Genomic DNA, 22427 nt, shown 5'->3' with positions numbered 1-22427 from the left:
AGCTGCGCTGGGGTCTGCAGTGGAACGCTGGGGTGCCTCCCGTGGAAGTTACAGGGAGCGCAGAACAGTCTCCTCCACAGGCTACGGCGACAGCAGACGAAGGCTGGAGCAAAACATCTCAAGGCTGGAGAAATCCAAATACAGCATTGGTAGACCAGAGGATCTCCCGAAAGAGTCTAGATGTTAGAGGAAATGACTCAGCATGAATACAACACGACCCCACGCCGAAACGAGGGGAAGAGCCCTGGTATTTAAAGCCCACAGGGGAACTAATTAGCCTGCCACCACAGGTGCGAGAGGTAATTGATAATAGTCCAGGTGTGGCCACTGAGAGTAAACGAGAGTAAAGAACGAGAGGGTGGGGGCTAGAGAGAGTGAGTGAGAAGGGAATTTCTAACAGTAGGCTTTAAAGAAACAGAGAAAGGTGGTGAGCAGCGGGCAAAACCTCACAGTACCCCCCCCTCAACGGGAGCCACCCGGCGACCCAAAACAAATACAGACAGAGTGGCAGGGGGCAAAACAAGAGGTACTGGCCAAGCCAGCAGGGGAAGCCACCACAAGAGTGGGGCTAGCAAAAGAAACAGGGTCGCCGAGGGGTAACTAGGGTAGCAGAGGGGCAACTGGTCTAGAGGAACTGGGTCTAGAGAACTAGTCTAGCGAACTGGGCAAGAGAACTGGTCTAGAGAACTGGTTCAGAGAACTGGTCTAGAGAACTGGTCTAGAGGAACTGGTCTAGAGGAACTGGGTCTAGAGAACTGGTCTAGAGCAACTGGTCTAGAGGAACTGAGGGGCAAGCAGGGTAGCTAAGGGGTAACCATGGAAGCACCGGGAAAGGGCTAGCAGAGGGAAGGTTAGCTGCCAGGGCACTGATAGCTACAGGGCCTATGCTAGCTGTACTGCTACATCAACATAGAGGCTGCGCAAGCTGCCGGAGCCAGGCTAGCAGAGGGAAAGGGTAGCTGCCAGGGCACTGATAGCTACAGGGCCTATGCTAGCTGTACTGCTACATCAACATAGAGGCTGCGCTAGCTGCCGGAGCTAGGCTGGCAGACAGGGCTGGACCAGCATGAGAGCACAAGCTAGCTGGAAGGACAGTCCTAGCTGTGTGAGAAAAACTGACCTTGCTAGCTGAAAGGGCAGTCCTAGCAGTGGGATAAACTACACAAAAAAGTGGAGGCCATGCAGAGGGACCGGGTTAGCTGCTTGGGCCTGGCTAGCTACAGGGCCTATGCCAGCTGCAAGGCTGCATAAACATAGAGGCTGTGCTAACAGCCGGGGCCAAGCTAGCAGACCGGGGCCATGCAGAGGGAAACTGGGTTAGCCGCCAGGGCATGGCTAGCTACAGGGGGGTCAAACAGGGCAAAACGGGAAGCAAACAGGGGAGCTAACCGGGGAGACTAACAAGCTAAACAGGGGAGTAACAGGCTAACAAGGGAGCTAAACAGGACTAACAGGGAAGCTAAACTGGGCAAACAGGGAAGCTAACAGGGCTAACAGGGGAGCTAGAGGGGAGACTAACAAGCTAACAGGGGAGCTAACAGGGCTAACAGGGGAGCTAGAGGGAACAAGAAAAAAAAAAGGCAAACTCAACATACACCGTCTGTGCTGGCTGGGGTCGTCGATTTGGTGGGGTCGTACTGTTATGGTTTGTAACCGACCCCAATCGCACAACACAAGACAGGTATGATGGTTTGCCAAGAAACAGATATTTATTTAGAACAGGGAAAAAGGGCACTGTCCCTTTAAGGGAGAAAACACAAAACACTGGAATAACACAAGAGGGGAAGGTAAAGTGCCTTTAAGAGGCGGGCAGGAAAAGGGAACACTATGGGAAGGTAAGGGAACGCCTAAGGGAAGGTTAAGGGAACGCCTAGGGAACAGAGGAACTAGAGACTAGGAGAACTAGGGAAAGAGGACTAGGGACTAGGAGAACTAGGGATAGAGGACTAGGGACTAGGTGGAACTAGAAGGGGAGAACTTGGGACAGAGGGGACTGAGGCCCGCGGAGGCGGGCTGGGGAACAGGGAGGAACTGGGGACAGAGAACCGCGGAGGCGGGCTGGGGACAGGGAGGAACTGGGGACTGGTGGGAAAACATCTGGGCCGCTCTGCAGAACAGAGGAGAGGGTTAATATTCAAAGGGAACAAACAGAGCAGATGCAGAACAGTCCAAATAACAAAGTAACAAAGTAAATACTATCTTCGTGTGAACAAACACACAGTGGGAGATGAAATGTCCAAAATAATATCCACGAGAGAACAAAACAGAGTGGGAGATGAAATGTCCAAACTAATAACTAAGTGAGAACTAAAGGAGGCAATACGCTGGGTGAGTGACATCACAATCAAAACTCACCCAGGCGTATGCGTAATGGTACAGGAACAGCAGCGAGACGGGGGCAAGAGGCATTACGCTGAGTGAGTGACATCACAATCAAAACTCACCCAGGCGTATGCGAAAAGGTAAAGGGACAGCAGCGGGAACGGGGGCAAGAGGCATTACGCTGAGTGAGTGACATCACAATCAAAACTCACCCAGGCGTATGCGTAAAGGTACAGGGACAGCAGCGGGTACGGGGGCAAAAAGCATTACGCTGAGTGAGTGACATCACAATCAAAACTCACCCAGGCGTATGCGTAAAGGTACAGGGACAGCAGCGGGAACGGGGGCAAGGGCACTACGCTGAGTGAGTGACATCACAATCAAAACTCACCCAGGCGTATGCGTAAAGGTACAGGGACAGCAGCGGGAACGGGGGCAAGGGCACTACGCTGAGTGAGTGACATCACAATCAAAACTCACCCAGGCGTATGCGTAAAGGTACAGGGACAGCAGCGGGAACGGGGGCAAGGGCACTACGCTGGGTGAGTGACATCACAATCAAAACTCACCCAGGCGTAAGCGTAATGGTACAGGGACAGCAGCGGGGCGAGGGCATCGCCACCGGGTGGCTGGCTGTCCGAGCCGAGGGACAGAGTGCTGGAACAGTGGCGGTGGCGAGGGTGTCGTCCACCGGGTAGCCGACTGTCGGAGCCGAGGAACAGAGTGCGCGCCACACCTTGGTGTGCGCGTCGGAACAGTGGCGGTGGCGAGGGTCTCGTCCACCGGGTAGCCGCTGTCGGAGCCGAGGAACAGAGTGCGCGCCACACCTTGGTGTGCGCGTCGGAACAGTGGCGGTGGCGAGGGTGTCGTCCACCGGGTAGCCGCTGTCGGAGCCGAGGAACAGAGTGCGCGCCACACCTTGGTGTGCGCGTCGGAACCGAGAGACGCATCTGGTGCGTCTGCGTGGAGGAGTGTGCCAAGCAGGAAGGTCTGGAAGATGCGCGTCTGTGCGCTGGTACGGAGGAGCGTGCCAAGCTCGAAGGTCTGGAAGATGCGCGTCTGTGCGCTGGTACGGAGGAGCGTGCCAAGCTCGAAGGTCTGGAAGATGCGCGTCTGTGCGCTGGTACGGAGGAGCGTGCCAAGCTCGAAGGTCTGAAGTGGAACACTGGAATACCTCCCGTAGAGGATTAGAGAGCGCAGTACAGTGTCTCCCTCCAGGCAAACGGCGGCAGGTGGCGAAGGCTTGAGCGCATCTGGCGCGCTGGTCTGGAGTGGAACACTGGAATACCTCCCGTAGAGAATTAGAGAGCGCAGTACAATGTCTCCCTCCAGGCAAACGGCGACAGGTGGCCAAAGCCCTTGAAGATGCGCGTTGCGCGCTGGTGACTGGAGAGCGTGCCAAGCCCTTGCAGATGCGCGTTGCGCGCTGGTGACTGGAGAGCGTGCCAAGCCCGAGGGTCCGGGAGATGCGCGTTGGTCTAGATGTGCGTCAGGACGAACAGCTGCGCTGGGGTCTGCAGTGGAACGCTGGGGTGCCTCCCGTGGAAGTTACAGGGAGCGCAGAACAGTCTCCTCCACAGGCTACGGCGACAGCAGACGAAGGCTGGAGCAAAACATCTCAAGGCTGGAGAAATCCAAATACAGCATTGGTAGACCAGAGGATCTCCCGAAAGAGTCTAGATGTTAGAGGAAATGACTCAGCATGAATACAACACGACCCCACGCCGAAACGAGGGGAAGAGCCCTGGTATTTAAAGCCCACAGGGGAACTAATTAGCCTGCCACCACAGGTGCGAGAGGTAATTGATAATAGTCCAGGTGTGGCCACTGAGAGTAAACGAGAGTAAAGAACGAGAGGGTGGGGGCTAGAGAGAGTGAGTGAGAAGGGAATTTCTAACAGTAGGCTTTAAAGAAACAGAGAAAGGTGGTGAGCAGCGGGCAAAACCTCACATAACTTTACGTCAGGAAAAAAGCTTTCCACCTTAACTGCCCTTGAGCCTTTAGTATCCTGTAGAAAACTTTTTATTCTAGTTAAAGAATAACCATCCCTCCTGTCAGCCTGAGACTGAGTGGGAGGCAGAGACTCCGCCTCATCACTGAAGTCAGAGTCTCCACTGTCACTGTCTACCTGCTGCTCAGGTTGGCACTATTTTTTTGCTTTAGAGTCAGATTGACTGACCTCAGTTTTCCTTTTTTGGGACATTTTGGTAACATCAGCATCAAGTTCCATTTCCTCCTCATTTATGATACACTCTACTTCTCCAGCAGCTGGTCCAGCCCGTTTGCCCAGTCTGATTCTTTCTTCACCTCTGACCCCTGTCTTCTGACCTCCCACTTCTTCACCCTCCTCGACCACAGTGACCTTCTCAACAGCCTTCGCTTTTCCCTTTCTCTCCACTTTTTTCCAATTAAAATTCACATTTACTCCTGCCTCCGCTACCAAACCTCTCTTTTCTTCCCGCACCTGCTCACCCTGTTCTGCCCCCTCTACCAGGTCTATCCCCTCCCCCTGCTCACCCTGTTCTGCCCCCTCTACCAGGTCTATCCCCTCCCCCTGCTCACCCTGTTCTGCCCCCACTACCAGGTCTATACCCTCCCCCTGCTCACCCTGTTCTGCCCCCACTACCAGGTCTATACCCTCCCCCTGCTCACCCTGTCCTGTCTTCTCCACCAGGCCTCTCCTCCTGCACCTGCTCACCCTGTTCTACTCCCTCCACCAGGCCTCTCCCCTTCCCCTGCACCTTCTCACCTTGTCCTGTCTTCTCCACCAGACCTTCTCCTGTCCCTATCCTCCCAGAGGTTCTCTCTCGACCCTTGTTGGTGCTCGAGCCACTTGGACCTGTCCTGGGTGATGGCGGTGTTTGATCAGACGGCCTAGGCCTCTTAGTAGGACAGGACCTAATCATGTGACCTTCCATCCCACACCCAAAGCATTTCATTGTGTCTGAAGTTATATAAATAGTATAATCAAAGTCATCCACTCTAAATTCAGATAACTTTTTTCATTTTTCAAAATCATGAAAACCTGTCTTCTGAAAGATAACACATGCTTTAACAGAGGGGATTTACAACCCAGAGAAATCATCTTCACCGGGGAAACTATCTGGCCGTGTCTAGCCAATTCCCTTTCCAGGACCTCATTTCTGATGAAAGGAGGAACGTTGGAAATCGTTATCCTTTGTGCTGGGCTTACTAGTGGAAACACGGGGTAAAAGTGTCTTGAATTACCACTCCCTGCACCACAACCAAATTAAATGTATCTACACAATCCAAAAAAATTACAACTGCATTGTTCATCCACGATGCAGATTTCACACTGTCATGACCCACAATAGCCCTGACTGCCAAACTGCACTCCTCCACGGTGCAATTTAGTCCCGGAGAGAGCTTTACAGCGTGTCTGCCCTCAGACGCTCCAAACCCATAGCTGCAGGCGGCATGCCGACCAGCAGAACTGGTGGCTGCTACTCGCTCCAAAACACACCAAACACTAAACTAACAACACTGACAAACGACAAACAAAACGTATATATAATAGACACACAGATAGAAGATAGAAATAACTTTCAGAAAGTTTTAACTCACGCAAACCGCTCAGTCAAACCTGCCTCGCTCCAACAACTCACTCCGCAACACACGCATGCGCACAGAGAGAGAGGGAGAGAGGGAGAGAGAGAGAGGGAGTGAGTTCTTGACTTAACTATAAAACTGGGGACAAATTTCAAATGACAAGTTGACTGGAAAGCTTTTCCAATAAGGGGCAAAAAAAAAAAAACCTTTTTCCCCCAATTGGGAAAAGGAGCAAATTATTTTTGTTAGTGGTCAGTTTAAGTTAAGGCAATGTCCTCAATTTTGGCCTAAGTAACCGTGTGTGTGTGTGTGTGTGTGTGTGTGTGTGTGTGTATACACACATTTTTCTCTCTCATTTTCTATGTGATCCGGATTATATGAATTTCCCTTCTTCCATGGGTGGAATACAAGCATTTTACCAAATGGCTTCTCTTATCTAACAATCTCACTAACATGACACTGAGTTAATCTCTATTTTCACAAGCTCTTTGTATCTAACATCCCACTTTTCCTTTCTCTCTGTGTCTCTCCTCTCCTCTCCCACCTCCCTCTCTCTCCTCTCCTCTCCTCTCCTCTCCTCTCCTCTCCTCTCCTCTCCTCTCCTCTCCTCTCCTCTCCTCTCCTCTCCTCTCCCACCTCCCTCTCTCTCCTCTCAAACCTGCAGAAAGCAGACCTGGCAGTGGCGGGCTTCACCATTACGTCAGAGAGAGAGAAGGTTATTGACTTCTCAAAGCCCTTCATGACCCTGGGAATCAGCATCCTGTACAGAGTTCATCTGGTGAGGGGCGAGCCAGGGTTAGAGGGTTAGCACACTATAGCTGATCCTGGATCTGCCGTGGGGATTGGAGCTTAATATCAACCATTTGGCATATTGGCTAGATGGAGCTCATGAAGGCCTCATATTCTCAATATGTGCTAGTGCTAGGTATGTATATGTCTATGGTAATTTGTAGATGGAGTCAAACTCGCAGCAAAGAGGAGAGGAGTGTAAACTGGGAAATACTAGCTGATTTATATTGATATAATGCGGTTATCTAGTAGATCAGCAGTGGCATTGTGAAACAGGAGTGCATTGTAGCATCACTGTATCAATGCAATGCAAACCTACAGCATCTGTCAAATGCAGTGAAGGATGCTGCCCCCCTGTGGTGTAAAGGTGACTTACATGACTGCTGTGATGATAGGCACTGTACTGATTCATCTGCCCATCTGTCCACCCTCTCCTCTCTCTCTCTCTCTCTCTCTCTCTCTCTCTCTCTCTCTCTCTCTCTCTCTCTCTCTCTCTCTCTCTCTCTCTCTCTCTCTCTCTCTCTCTCTCTCTCTCTCTCTCTCTCTCTCTCTCTCTCTCTCTCTCTCTCTCTCTCTCTCTCTCTCTCTCTCTCTCTCTCTCTCTCTCTCTCTCTCTCTCTCTCTCTCTCTCTCTCTCTCTCTCTCTCTCTCTCTCTCTCTCTCTCTCTCTCTCTCTCTCTCTCTCTCTCTCTCTCTCTTTCCCTCTTCCGCCAGGGGAGGAAGCCGGGCTATTTCTCCTTCCTGGATCCCTTCTCTCCAGCTGTGTGGCTCTTTATGCTGCTGGCTTACTTGGCCGTCAGCTGTGTGCTTTTTCTGGCTGCAAGGTCAGTACGCCACGTCACGTACAGGCAGCACCATACTGGCAGTCTGCTGTTTGTGTCGTCCCTGCGCCCTGTTGTCATTGAGCTTACTCAAAAACACATTTTACATAATGAGTAATAATTCCACATTTTTACGACCTCCCTTATTCTGTTTCAATGTATAGGATGAATGATTGGCTATAAATGCAAGTAGGATTAGCACTCAGAGAGCAGCCGTCGACCTGTGAACCAGTCCTACAGTCATGAATATTTAATAACCAAGTAGATGTTATGATATCTTGTAGCCTAGAGACCAGGCTCGGGACCCCACCTAGCATCCCTCATTTGAAAGCTTGCCGGTTGCCGTCTCCTCTTCCAAGACACGGCAACGTCTAAAACGTTGACCTTGGTATGAGCTGTACATTTTTTACTGGTTTGAAACATATTTTATAGTGCAGGTGCTTGGCTTGTTGTCAGGCAGCTGTTTTGCCAAGTTTGATCAGAGTTGGATAAGATATGAGCGATTAATCACTGTGATGGTCAAACACACACAAACAATAGAGATTACACAATACCCCTTTTGTTTTTCCTGCGCAGTGTAATGATGTGGTAGACATCGGGTCAAATGTATTTTTAGTACTTGAGTTCTTCTATTTTAGGGGACTTTTTATTTTTCTCCACTTCATTTCAAAGGAAATATCATACTTTTTACTTGACTACATTTATCTATAACTCGTACATTACAAGTACTACTGTAGTTACTTTACCAAAATGGTTTTGCATGCAAGGCATGCAGTCAATTTATATAATGTTTGTATAATGTATTGTTAAAGGCATATGTTATGCCTATGTGTTATTTGACCTCTAGGCTAAAGAAACCCACTTGGTATTTGTTTAAATCTTTGATTTGATTTGATTTGATCTTTATTTATCTCGAACATTTCAACCATAAAACTAACACACAAATTTGTAATAACAAAAAATTGCTAAAACGAAATAAAAGAAAAACTAAATAAAATAAAATACAAATAAAATACAATAATCAGCATAGCTCAAGACAATGGTTTTGTTCGAGAAGGGACAGAATGATCTTGCCCCTTCCTTACAATATCATATAATATAATAATAAGTTATCTATCGATATTTAGTTAAATAAATGATTACAAAAATACTAGTTCACATTATTTTTTTTTTTTTTTATATTTTTTTTATTATTGCAAAACAAAAAATTATTAAAAGTCAGTACTCAACACACAATGCATAATGAAACTTTCAGTAAAGGTGGTTAAAATATATGCAAGTACAGAAACAGGATAAAACAAAAATAGTCTATAATAACATTTTAACCGTATACAGTGTATATCCAGCAAAATTACAATTATATAAATGTTAGTATATAATATACCCCTAATACCTATTTTCTAAAACCCTACACACATATGCTCCAGCTCAAACCCCCCCCTCCCGGACCCCCTCTTGGATAGTACCTCCATTATCCCTCACTCCTAACCAGACACTACCATTATAAGCTAGCTTTTATTCTCTCCACCACTTCTAACCACATTGACATTTTGGATTCATTGAGCCCCAGAATTCTTGCTGTAGATATTTCTTGATATATCACATCGAGATATGTAAGAAACCACACTTTTCGGCACATTTTTTCCGGTTGAAACCAACGTGATGCGATCAGTTTTTTAGCTACTGTGATACCCGATAAAACCAATCTTTTTAGTTGTGGATTCACTGCAAACTCAAAAACATCATTCAATAGTAATACCGCGGGGTGTACAGGTATATTCCAAAATACGAGTATTGATAATTGTTGGGATACATCTTTCCAGAATGCCTTAACTGGTGGGCAGTCCCAATACATGTGCATAAATGTTCCTTCGTCCCCATTTGTACATTGGGAGCATTTGGAGTCTTGTATAAGCCCCATTTTGCACAGCCTTATAGGAGTCAAGTATGTCCTGTGAATATAGTTCAGATTGATTTGTTGATGATCCGGGTTCCTTGATGTAAGTCGGACATTTGCCCAGGCTCCTTGCCAATCAAAGTCATATTCCAGGTCTGGTATATCCCTCCTCCAGACAGTGTCTAGTTGAAGGGTTTCATACGAGGACGTTAGTAATTGATAATAAAAACCTGATACAAAACCTCCCAATGTATCTCTTTCATAGAAAAATTTGTGGTATCTGTGGTGTTCAATTGGTATGAGTAATGGAACACCGTGAGATCTCATACAAAGTCGTAACTGTATGTAAAAAAGCCATGTGGACTCGGTGAGGTTAAACTTTATGCATATTTCGACATAACTACAGAGGCCCTTGTTATTAAAAATATCCCCTAATGAGTGTATGCCTTTCTCTTCCCATATAGGGAATCTTATAGGTCGTTTTCCCATTAAGAGTGCATTGTGTGATTATGCCATTCTTGAGGGTTAGGATATTTCTTTTGTGTTTCCCGCCATGTTCTGATTGCATGGGTAATTATTGGGCCAAATTCTCGCTCACAATGCTTGATTGAAAGTTTAGTGTGTGCTATGTCTTTCAGTCTCTGTGGGGCTACCATGTTTTCTTCTAATTCTCTCCAAGATACCAAAGCCTGGGGGTCAAACCATATCTTCAATGGTCTTAATGTGAAGGCCTTAAAATATTGTAAAAAATCTGGGACTGCCATGCCACCGTCTGCTTTATTTCTCTGTGCGGTGGATCTTTTTATGCGAGGTGGTTTGTTATTCCAAATAAATTTGTATGTGGAGGTTTGTAATCTTTTCCAGTAGCCCTCTGGAGGAGGTAACGGAAGCATTGAGCTGAAGAAATTGATTCTTGGTAATACATCCATCTTAACTATTGATACCCTTGCCTGTACTGAGTTTTTAAGTTTTGCCCACCTGTCCAGGTCGTCTTTGATTTTGTTCTGTATTTTTGTGTAATTGTGCTTCACCGTTTGTCTTATGGTGGGAAATATTTCCACACCCAAGCATCTGAAATGTTTGACCATGGGTATCGCACCTGGGAGGGTTGTGTCTTTTTTTGCACTGGTGTTAAGAGGAAGAAAAGCCGACTTAGGCCAATTTATTTTAAATCCCGATAAATCACCAAAGTTTTCTATCAACTTGAGTATATGCGGCAATGTGTTGTTGGGGTTTTGCATGAACAATATTACGTCGTCCGCATATAAACAAATTTTATGATGTGTGCCCTTGATTACTATTGGTTCTATGTGTTGGGATTGTCTTATAAATTGTGCTAAAGGTTCTAATGATAGATCGAATAGTCCGGGACTAAGAGGGCAACCCTGTCTGGCTGAGCGTGATACCGGAAAGATATCGGAGATGAATGTGCCTGTTGTAATCCTGGCCGATGGGTCCTTGTATAGTACTTTAATCATATCAATGAATCCTTTTCCTAACCCCATCCTTTCTAATACTGCCCATAGAAACGACCATTCCAACCTGTCAAATGCTTTCATAGCATCCAGGGATAGTATCGCCTTAGGTGTGGTGTCCTCTTTGTCTGCATCTAGTACGTTATCATTGATCAGGCGACCTTTTATGAAGCCTGTTTGGTCCGGATGAACTAAAGACGTCATATGCTTTTGCAATCTGATGGCTAATATCTTAGAGTACAGTTTGACATCGGTTCCGAGGAGGCTTAAAGGACGGTAACTACCGCACTCAGTGGGGTCTTTGTCTTTTTTGTGAAGAACTGAAATGAGTGCGATATTTTGGTGTTTATGGAAGCTTCCCTCTTTGACTGAGTATAAGATCATATTTAGTAATAAGGGTCCAAATATGTCCCAGCAAGAAATGTACATTTCTGATGGGATACCGTCAATTCCCGGAGCCTTGCCGTTTTTCATTCCGGATATGGCCTTCTTGAGTTCTTCTAATGTGATCGGTACTTCTAATTGTTTAGCGTCGTCCTCCGTAAGTTTAGGGAGAGTAATTTGATTAAGATATGTGTCTAATTTGTCTTGATCAAAGGTCGTTTCTGAATTATATAAATCGGAGTAGAATTCTTTGAATGTATCGTTTATTATTTTGGGTTCTGTTACTAGAGCTTGTTGTTTCCTAATGGCAGTTATATCTGCAAATTTTGCATTAATTCTTAGTCGCATGGCTAATAGGTGACTAGGTTTAGAGCCTTGGAAGTACTGCTGTTGTCTTGTGCTGCGTATTTGCAATTCCGATTTTTGTCTGTATATTGCTTTGATCTCTGTCTTTAGAATGTTAACTTGGTTTTCTAGTCTAGTAGAGTTGTTGTATTTTAAGGAATTAAAAAGCGTTGAGTAAAGCGTTTCCATTTCAGATAGTTTTGTGTTTTGATTTTTGCGCAATATGGAGGAAAATCTATCCGAGAAATCCTTGATCATAGTCTTTACCGACATCCATAATATTCTGGGATCTTGCACCGAGTTAGCATTATCCCGTAGGAATATTGTGAGAGTTTCTTTAATTTGTGTAATGAATTCATTGTTGTTAAGCAGCATAGAATTAAAACGCCATCTTGGGGCCCGGGAAGATAGTGTACCAAATGTTGCTTTCAGGATTAAGTAGCAGTGATCTGATAGCGCATTGGGTGTCATTTCGGTTCACATTATCTTTAAAGCTATACAGCTATATTATGGTGTATAATGTTAATATATATTAACATTATACACCATAATATAGCTGTATAATAACTTATTATACTGTAGAACCTGAGGTGTGCTCAGCAATAGCAACCACTCCCCTATCCCCATTCAAACCACACGTCAGACCAAAATAAAAAATATAAACAATTAGTACAATACCAAAACAGGCACCTTTGCCTAGAGGCTGCTGATGGGATCACAGATTCTACATTTAAAGAGTCATGAAATACTGCTAATGAAGCCTTTGCTGCCCTCGCGGTTGACATTGTTACCCTGCTGCACACTTTTCTGATGTGTTCTTCAAAGGACCAAAAATAAAACAAAACAAAAGTAATAAAAATTATCTATTAATCTTGTTGATCTTAGGAACTGAAATAATTAATTAAGGCACTCATCTCCTGATGGCTTTCCAAATATTTCTTTCATATTAATTTGTACAGTACAATGTTGCCCTTAATCTGTTTAATCCTGTATTTGATATTTTGTTTGTATTTTGGCAATATCCACACCCCACATTTCTTTATAATGAATAGTGAATTATTTAATGTGTGACCCATTCTCTTGCTGGTAATAATTCATTCCTATTTTGTAAAATGTGTGTCCCCCCCACCTATTTTTGAACACCATATGCATTCATTCAAACCTTTATTTAAGACTCAAAGAACCACTGCGGTTACCCTATACCTCATTTACTATTTACAAAGTGTACAGACAAGTTAAAATGAACAAGACAAACACAGATGAAGAAAACAAGTTAAAACAGTTACACATAGAAGCAGGGTGGTTTGATAGATATAGATATAATATAGATGTTCATTCCTCAATTCTTTATCCCACTCACTTTGCCCCTTCATTTGTATTTGTCCTCGTCTGGCTTTTGGCTGAAATCAATATTAATATTGTCTGCCCATTGTAATACAGAGGGCAACCATCTCCCCTGCATACCGATAGATCGTCTGTTAATCTTCTCTTCAGTTCTGTAATACATTCTGTCACAACAACAGCTGCTCCTATTGTACCTTTCCATGCATTGCTTCATTTGACATCTATAAAATATAGTGAGAAATCGACAATAGGCACAGACATGATACTATCATTTGTTATTTCTTCATCTTTATTGTTTTTATTAGAATTTAATAGTCTACCTCTGGAGATGGTAACAGCCAATGGCGGCCCAGCAGAAAACACAACACTGTTAATACAATTTCCATTCAATCAATCACCGTGCAGATTGATTGATTGAAAGAAAATTGTATTAACAGATTGCAGAATGGGTACAATACAGTACGGCTCAATACACACAATTGTGAAGGGGATGCAGACCAGAGAAAGACTTTTGTCTTGTTTACATCAGGGTCCCCCATTTTCAATTCATAATGAATTGTAAGTAAGGGTGCAACTAGCACAGTGCAATCCATTCTTTGTGGATCTAGCCCTTTTAGTCTTTTTCTCCCATCATGGATCAAACACTCTTATTGTAGGCTGCATATCACTGTAATCTTTTAATTTAATCCACCACGTAATTACAAATCACTTTTAATTTCTAAAGGCATTTCACCAGCCTCTTCGTGCTGAGCAGGTACTGGAGTCATTTCAGCCTCTTGCCGGAGATTGTCATTGGTAAATGTCAGCTTTATGGGTGTGACACAGGGACTTTATGTCATGGTCCCAGCCAGGGACCCTGCCCGAACAATATGAACAGTGGTTTTATGCCGCCCTCTGGTGGCCAAACGCAGCAGCTCCAGATATTGAGCCTTCTCGGGCCTTTAGTCCTAGGTTTGCTGGATTCCTTTAATGCTGTGTTTCCTCTATTCATGTTGTGTTTCCCCTTTTTAGCTTGTGTTTAAAAGGTTTATCTTTTCATATGTTTCCCTTAAGGTTCACCCTTTACATATGTTTTCGTAAGTGTTGATATCTTTACATGTGTTTCCTTTAAGGGTTCATCTCTTTACATATGTTTTTAATAGTGTTAACATCTTTTCATATGTTTCCATTAAGGGTTGTTCCTTTACATATGTTTTCCTTTTAGATATTCCCTTTACACATGCTTTTATTTATGATGTGAGTTTTATTTTACTAATACTGTGTTCACCAGCCGTGGCCTTATACCAGCTGGCATTCATTAGTAATCACAGGCACTATTTAGACCTGCCCGTTTCTCACACTCATTGTCGCGCCATTGCATTGATTTTCATTGCATTGTTTTGTCATTGTTTTGTTACCACCGTTGTGTTCGGTCACGTACTCACCTTGTCACCAGTATTTCCCAGTGAGTCCGTTCCTTCTTAGTCCATATTTTTCCAGCCCTGCTGAGTTTTGTTTTCGGGTTCTACAGTTCGCTTTTGTCAGTAACCGTTTTTGATTTGTAATCATTGTTGCTTGCAACTGTATAGTAAAAGCCCGTTCATCTTCATCCCGTCGTCTCTGCCTTTTACTCTCTCTGCTCGTGTTCCTGCATTTGGGGACAAAGGCCCGACGATGGGGGCCGGAAACGTGGACAGAGGCCCGGTGAGGGGGACTGGACATGGGGCCGGAGCGGAGGTGCAAAGATGACAACCCCGGAGCAGGACCCCGGATGGGGACCACTCCATGTGCAGACCTCGGGACAGGGTGCAGAACCCCGGACGGGGGTCTCTGCGGATGTAGACCACGGCGAAGACCACGGCGTAGGACTGGACCAGGCGAGGAGCCGGGACCAGACGAGGAGCCGGGACCAGACGAGGAGCCGGAACCAGTCGAGGAGCAGGGACCAGTCGAGGAGTCGGGACCAGACGAGGAAACCGGACCGGGCGTAGAAGCCGGACCGGGCGTAGCGGCTGGGTCAGGCGTGGGAGCCGGACCGGGCGTAGCACCTGGGGCTAAACTAACAGGGGCTAGGCTGGCAGTAGAGGCTGGGTTAGCTGAAGAAGCCCTGCTAGCTGTAAGGGCTTTACTAGCCTTTCTAGACTTGCTAGCAGCAGCAGGGGGAGCTAAGCCAGTACTAAGGGCCGGAACCACACTGAGTCTCCTAACTGAGGAAGCCATAGGTTTAGCTGTAGATAAGATAAGATAAGATAAGATATTCCTTTATTGATCCCCTTGGGGAAATTCAGGCATCATAGCAGCATGGGGGGGGAGGGGGGGGGTACAGGTAGTAAAACAACACAGTGTACAGGTAGTAAAAACAACACAGGCAGTGTAAACAATTTGGTCAATATGGTCAATATAATTTACTATCTGACTAGCTGAAGAAATATTCACATTATTCACAGTGTCACATAAGGTGCAGTATGCCTAGGGCCTGTAGGACTAGCAGTGGCTGTCCTAGCAGGGGACGCTAAGGAAGTAGCCGAAAAAGCTATATTGGCTACAGTGGCTACAGGACCTGTGCTAGCAGGGAGAGCTGAGGTGCAAATCTCCTTCAGCTAGCCAGGCTTTCACAACTAGTCCAGCCCTGTCTGCTAGTTTAGCTTCTTCAGCTAGCCAGGCTTTTACAACTTGAAGAATCTCTCCATCGAGAGGAGCGCGTCACTCGCTCTTACTGTCTTCATGACTGCTGGGATCAGAACTGTTCGCGCTATTCTGTGAGGGTTCGGTGTGGGAATAGGAGAGGAGACCCCAAATGCAGGAACACGAGCAGAGAGAGTAAAAGGCAGAGACGACGGGATGAAGATGAACCAGGCTTTTACTATACAGTTGCAAGCAACAATGATTACAAATCAAAAACGGTTACTGACAAAAGCGAACTGTACAACCTGAAAACAAAACTCAGCAGAGCTGGAGAAATATGGACTAAGAAGGAACGGACTCACTGGGAAATACTGGTGACAAGGTGAGTATGTGACCGAACACAACTGTGGTAACAAAACAATGACAAAACAATGCAATGAAAATCAATGCAATGGCGCGACAATGAGTGTGAGAAACGGGCAGGTCTAAATAGTGCCCGTGATTACTAATGAATGCCAGCTGGTATAAGGCCAAGGCTGGTGAACACAGTATTAGTAAAATAAAACTCACATCATAAATAAAAGCATGTGTAAAGGGAATATCTAAAAGGAAAACATATGTAAAGGAACAACCCTTAATGGAAACATCTGAAAAGATGTTAACACTATTAAAAACATATGTAAAGGGATGAACCCTTAAAGGAAACACATGTAAAGATATCAACACTTACGAAAACATATGTAAAGGGATGAACCTTAAGGGAAACATATGAAAAGATAAACCTTTTAAACACAAGCTAAAAAGGGGAAACACAACATGAATAGAGGAAACACAGCATTAAAGGAATCCAGCAAACCTAGGACTAAAGGCCTGAGAAGGCTCAATTCTCCACTTGCACAACCTTAAAGTAGGCACTTCCGGCTGACTTCCGGTTGCCAATGGTACTTCCTGTCCCATCCAAATACATTGGTTTTAGCTACTTTTCTCCCCTTATTTAAACAACTTTGTCGTCACAGAGAGGCAATGAAACGTTTGTATTATTATAGTATAGAATGTATTTAATAAGCAAACGTTTGTCAGCAGGGTTTTTGGGCTGTATTTCATGTAAAAACGTTCACTGTTAGTTTACTTGCTCACGCTAATTAAGGCTAATCCTGGCTAACAGAAGCTAGCGCAAGAAACGACGCCGCAAAGTATTGTTTATAGTGCATTTCTTGCCACCTTATAGCATTTGTACATTTGTATGACAGTCTATAATGCTCCCGTGAGGTTTTTCCGGACGTTTTGGTAATGATTTTCACTATAAAATCATATTTCTAAATGACAGGAAGTTGATGAAAACTGGCCGGAACTCGTGACTCGACTTAGACTTGAGCACTGATGACTCAGACTTGGACTTGGACTCGAGCATTGACTGCATTTGGACTCGGGAGGTGTAGATGAGGACTCTGACTTGTTAATTGATAAATACTTATTATTTATCAATAAAGTTATTTATTTATTTATTTTTGTAATAGGCCCTAATCATTTGGCATTTGTCATTTGGCTATTGTGTCACAGAGTAAATCAACTCCCTTTGAAATGGTGACCGCTGTGTCATTTATGTTTAATGTAACGGAACGTAGGCCAAGTGCGTCCACATTTTTATAGGATTCTATCACATTTTCATAACAATAGCACCCTGCGCCGTTTTCATTGAGGTTTCTTACAAATTAACGATGCTTTATCTTGTCCTTTATATGCCGATTATCATTAGAATCTTAAATTGTACCATATGTCCCCCTTTAGACAACATATGTAATGCTACCAGCGCACTTTTGTTAAGATAATTAGTTGGCCATTCGCGGTCGCTATACCGAGGTTGCAGTAATAGTTTACCGCTGTTCAGATCACGTCGGAGAATATAGACCCATCCCAGTGACCTGCGACCTGTGCTAACGCTCTTGGGAAATGCAGTGTTGTAGTTCTCAACATTTTCAGCCTTTCATTTTAAACCAATGCTGCCATCTACTGACAACAAAAAAGTGTTGTCTAATCGTCACCTTGAGAGCTACTTCCGTATACAGCGCCGCCCCAAACCCATTCTAGAGATTCCCACTTTTTGCTGGGAGTGGGGCGTGGCCGTATTTGGTCCCAGACAATAAGAGTGGCTGCAATTGGTCACCGTGACGTTAGACCTTTTTTTATTTGTATGTCAGCTCAGACTCAACCTAGATGACTTGGACTCGGACTAGGGTAATGGGGACTCGACTCGGGCTCTTCTTTGGTCACTCGGACTTGGACTCGGACTCGAGATTTAGTGACTCGACTACAACAATGAATTTTCATCATACAGCAACATGACAAACAATCTGCGTTATGGATGTGACATGAAATTGTCTTTTGTGACAACCTACTGTACATACTTCCTGCAAACTTTGTGAATTCTTAAGTCAAATGTCAAAATAATTGATGTCTGTCATATTAACACTTTCAGTGCCCAGCAGGGGGCGCACATTTAGTGCTTGAATGACCACCATCCACTTCAATGTTAGCATTAATATCGCCTAATCTATGTTTTAAATTATGGCTATGTGTCTAATCTGCCCGTCGCTTATCAATGACTCATTTCCAGTCAACATTGTTGAAGCGGATTGTTTTTTTATCGGTTCATTTCCGTTTTATAGCATTTTGAAAAGCCCTCGTTTTCACGGGGGGAAAAAAGATTCCATGATAATCGCCCTGTACTGTAATATTCTAGAACGTTGTCATTTTTCGGCCTATTTATGAATCGGTTTCAAATAAACGCTAGATTATCGATAGTATATGTGTACGTGTGCACGCTGGTGCCGCGCGCTGAAAATCGATTCTCTCAGTTCCTGATCGCTTTTACAGTCAAACAGCCATATCACATTATAGGGGAAAAGCTTATATCTCCGTGAAAACAGGTTTGATTATCCTAAGACTGGTAAAATAGATTCCTTACCTGAGATCAGATGGTATCCAAATGGATTATTCCAATTCCTGATCGCCATTCCAAAAATCGATCCTTTTATTGATCCCACACGTATACTGTAAACACATATTACACGCTGTGCTGAGGGTCCAGAATGAATCTGATCGGCTCCGGTTACATGTGTGAGAAGTAAAATGTGGATTCCGGACTTTTTTTTTCTCATCCATTTTCATTGAGTCCAATCCAAAATGGTGCATTACCATCTGGGAGACGATAGGGGGCGCTTTTTCACATCTGAGCGCCTGGCGGGGCAGGTAGACTTGGTTGATGAAATATGAATTCAGATTGCTAATAAAAAAAATAAAACAAGAATTCTCACGATGGGCATTCAAAGTGTTAAGGAGGCTTGGCAGATATAATTGCAAACCGTCTGTTAGAAATAAAGAAAATCTATAATTTAGTTATCAATTGAACTTTATTGTATGAGTGCTCTACACATCAGAGAATGCACTGTGATTTTGCTGAATTCTGTCTAAAAACCAAGACCAGCAGCATATTTGAAGTCACTGGTAAATAATAATAACTTAAATTTCTTTTGTATAGCACTTTTCATACAGAAGGTTCAAAGTTAAAAAATTACTTACAAAGTAAAATGTTAAGTCAGTACCAGATACAGTAACTACGGAAGCCCTAAGAGGCCGTACATTCATACATTTTATTTGCTCCGTTTTCTCGTGATAACACGATAATTATCGCGTTATCACGAGAAAACAAATTAAATCGGATTAATTTATTTCAGTGGGGTACATCATGACATACAGGTAGGTATACACAGTACTGTTACATTTGCGACATACAAGATATGCAAATATACAGTACTGTTAAACAGAGATCCTAACAGAAAATATACATGTACGATGGCGAGGAAACGAAGGGTTATGTATATAACCCAGTTCTATGAGTTATGGTACGCTCAGCACCTGTCTGCACTGTACTTCACTTCGTGCACGAGCACTGAATAAAAAATTCCATCATGTACCTTTACATCCCAACATCCGTCTGACCACACCCCCTTCCGCTTACCTTCATAAGCAGGTGTGTGGTCACCTATTCGCCTCCTTCCCAAACTTTCACCACAAAGCGAGATCAAGGGCCGCAGCGGCGTCCAGGTGCTGAGCGCACCATAACTCATAGAACTGGGTTATATACATAACCCTTCATTCTATGTCGTCAGCATGGCCGTAAGCACTCACAAGGTTAACCAACGGAAGCAGGCAGCGTACCAGGGAAACCAGGCAACAGGCTGTAACCTGAGCCTGGAGCACTGCGGACGAGACAGGCGCCAAAGGAGTTAGCTGAAAACAGCCCTCCCGGCGGAAGGGGCGGATGCTGGCGTTGTTGATCACCATGACGAAGCCTCCATCAAAAAAAACCACCCAGAGGGGTCAAGGCAGAGAAGGCTGACATGATTGGCAGACGTCATGAATGTGCAGGGGCACACTCAACCGGACAACCCGGGAGTTGACACTGCTCCAACACACCAGGGAATCAACCACCCTGTCGTTACCATATGCGGTGGTTGTTCCTATAACCCCTCAAGAAAAAGGGGTTATCCCAGGTCTACGGTATCAACGAAACTTTACTTCGGACCGGGCCCGGCGGCTCGGGAAGCACACAGGGTTTCCAGAAGACCACCCCAACAGCCCTCTCTCCGCCATGCGTGAGAGAGGTGCGGAGAAGAGAACCAGCCCCTTATGATAGTGCCATGTACAAAAGAGTACCCAACAAGGGTCTCCATAACGCCTAACCATGTGACGCCCCGGGCCGACCCGGCCTTTTTCCCCCTGAAAAAAGCCCAAGTCCCTCAGGGTACCAGAACAGCAGATCTGCATCCCCGGCGGACAAACGGGTTAACTGACCTGGACCAGCGTGACCAGAACCAGTCCCGTGCCCTAACCACGCCGACATGCCTACTCCAGGAGAAGGGGCAGATATGCGTGTTGATCTAAAACATGAAAAGAGGGCGCCACCCAGACGGGTCGGTGTGAACCGCGCTCTGTGGCCCACCCCAAGGGCGTGAGACCCCTCTACCTATATTCAGATCCATTCCGTTATCATCCCCCAGATATGAACGAGAATCCGTCGAGAACCAGTAACAGGTTCTCGGAAGAGGACAAACCTCCATCCCAATTGCTTTATAAAAACGCTGTTTTAACAACAAGCAACCAAGGCGTACTAGCTACCTGCATGATTCTAAACAGAAACACCCCGAGCTAGCACCATGCATGCGTCGGGACACAACCACATCAATGAATAGGCTATTTAGACCCTTCATTGAATCCCCAAGGCGCCTGGGAGAAACGACAAGAAGGGTGTGGTGCTTCCTATACTCCACACTCTTTTATTTAAAAAGAAGGAAGCACCAACTGACATGAATCCCATTTGACACAGCTGAGGGTAAAAACTGTTCACATTTTTACATCCAGTCACCCCTACCACAGAGGATTTTAGACTGAAATTCCCCAGAGAGCCTTCCCACGTGAGTCATAGAATGAAAAAGCCATGGTAACTGTGAGTCATGTGACCAACCGACTCAAGTTACACATAAATCGAGCGTAGTGGACCCGTAAGTCCTACGCTCTATCCCGACACTTTGACAACAATAGATCGTACGTACAGATCTAACTCACGGAAGCCATCGTCAACAGCAACGTGCGTAGTGACGTGTGCTATGACGGGGGGAAACCCAACACTCAACGCCTGTTTAATAGGAGCAGAGTCAGGGCAACCCTTCCCCCCCCCCCCCTCCCTGCCAAGTCGCCTAACGGCTTGGCCCTGACTGGCCTGACAGGAGATGAGTAAAACCCCCCTGACCAATCAGAAGAGGGAAGGAGGGGTTTATTTGGTACCCCCTCACAAGCCCTTCCCCTCTGCACACAACAACAACTTTAGCATATGATACCTTTGGTAGAATGCTAATGAAATAGCGCAAGCTAATACAATGCACGCTACCCACAGATAACTGTGAACAGGGTTTACAACAAAACCAAGTCGCGTGTGTGTGTGAATCCTACACCCGCATCCATGTTGTACATAGAAAAACACTGATAGAGAGAGCGAAACGGCCGGGCCGTGGTACGTGTTCATACGAGCATTACTGCAACTAACAGTGTTGTAGCTCAACATTACTTGTGTAAGCAACAGACCATACAACTAGCCTCTACCTGCATGTGGAGTCTCAGGCCGAGGTAGAAAACCTTTCTATAACCGAGTGTAGGCAGCAGACCTTGCTTAAGCTCATAACACGAACGTAACCCTCCTATCAATGCATACTAGTGAAGATTCACACTTTGCAACCTCATCATATGTTTGGTGAACAAAAAATACAGTCCCCCTTTAGAGGGGACTTTTTATTTCTGAACAAAAGTATATGAGAGGGCCGGGGAGGGGTAAACAGAGGGGACCGCAGGGGAAAAAAGTTACTGGGTCTAGCGGCGCCTGCCGCCTCGAGCCGCTCGGGATTTGCCACCTCGGGGAGCCCCGGAGGGACGGTAGACAATTGGCGGCTGGTCACGACGATCCCTACCGTCTCCTCCAGGCGCAGATGGGCCGGCTGCAGCGGCGGCGCCCTCTCTCCTCCTGGCCTTCTTCGAAGGGCCAGCAGTGGCGGTGGTAGCAGCAGCAGCCACAGCGGAGGAAGCTCGACGACGTGGCAGCCGTCTGACTCCACCAGCGATGTCGGGAGGGGGAAAATGAGGTTGGAGCACGGAGCGCTCCTCCTGCATTTCTCTGCACGTCGAGGTCATCAACTGCAGGGCCTTCCCGAACAGTCCAGCATCGTAGAGGGGTGCCGTCAGAAGCGGAATCCTCTTCTTCTCCGGCACATGGGCCTGCTCCAGCCAAAGGTGGTGCTGGGTTAGAGTTGCCAGGGCGCGCACTTT

At 45.6% G+C, this 22427-nt stretch overlaps 1 protein-coding gene across 2 annotated transcripts in view; it reads left to right on the top strand.

The window, feature by feature from the left end:
• Window positions 1-22427, top strand: part of grik5 (glutamate receptor, ionotropic, kainate 5) — a gene marked incomplete at its 3' end in the record, with an annotated part of 295760 nt that overhangs the window by 149777 nt on the left and 123556 nt on the right. For both annotated transcript variants that reach the window (XM_084336069.1, XM_084336068.1), the window contains exons 12-13: window positions 6557-6670; window positions 7396-7505. In XM_084336069.1, coding sequence (XP_084192195.1) covers window positions 6557-6670; window positions 7396-7505 — 224 coding nt within the window. The remainder of the gene's footprint in view (window positions 1-6556; window positions 6671-7395; window positions 7506-22427) is intronic.

Source organism: Notolepis coatsorum (assembly GCF_963971535.1).
Source record: "Notolepis coatsorum genome assembly, chromosome: 19".
In the NCBI taxonomy this organism is placed as follows: Eukaryota; Metazoa; Chordata; class Actinopteri; order Aulopiformes; family Paralepididae; genus Notolepis; species Notolepis coatsorum.
This window is presented reverse-complemented; position numbering and strand designations above follow the sequence as displayed.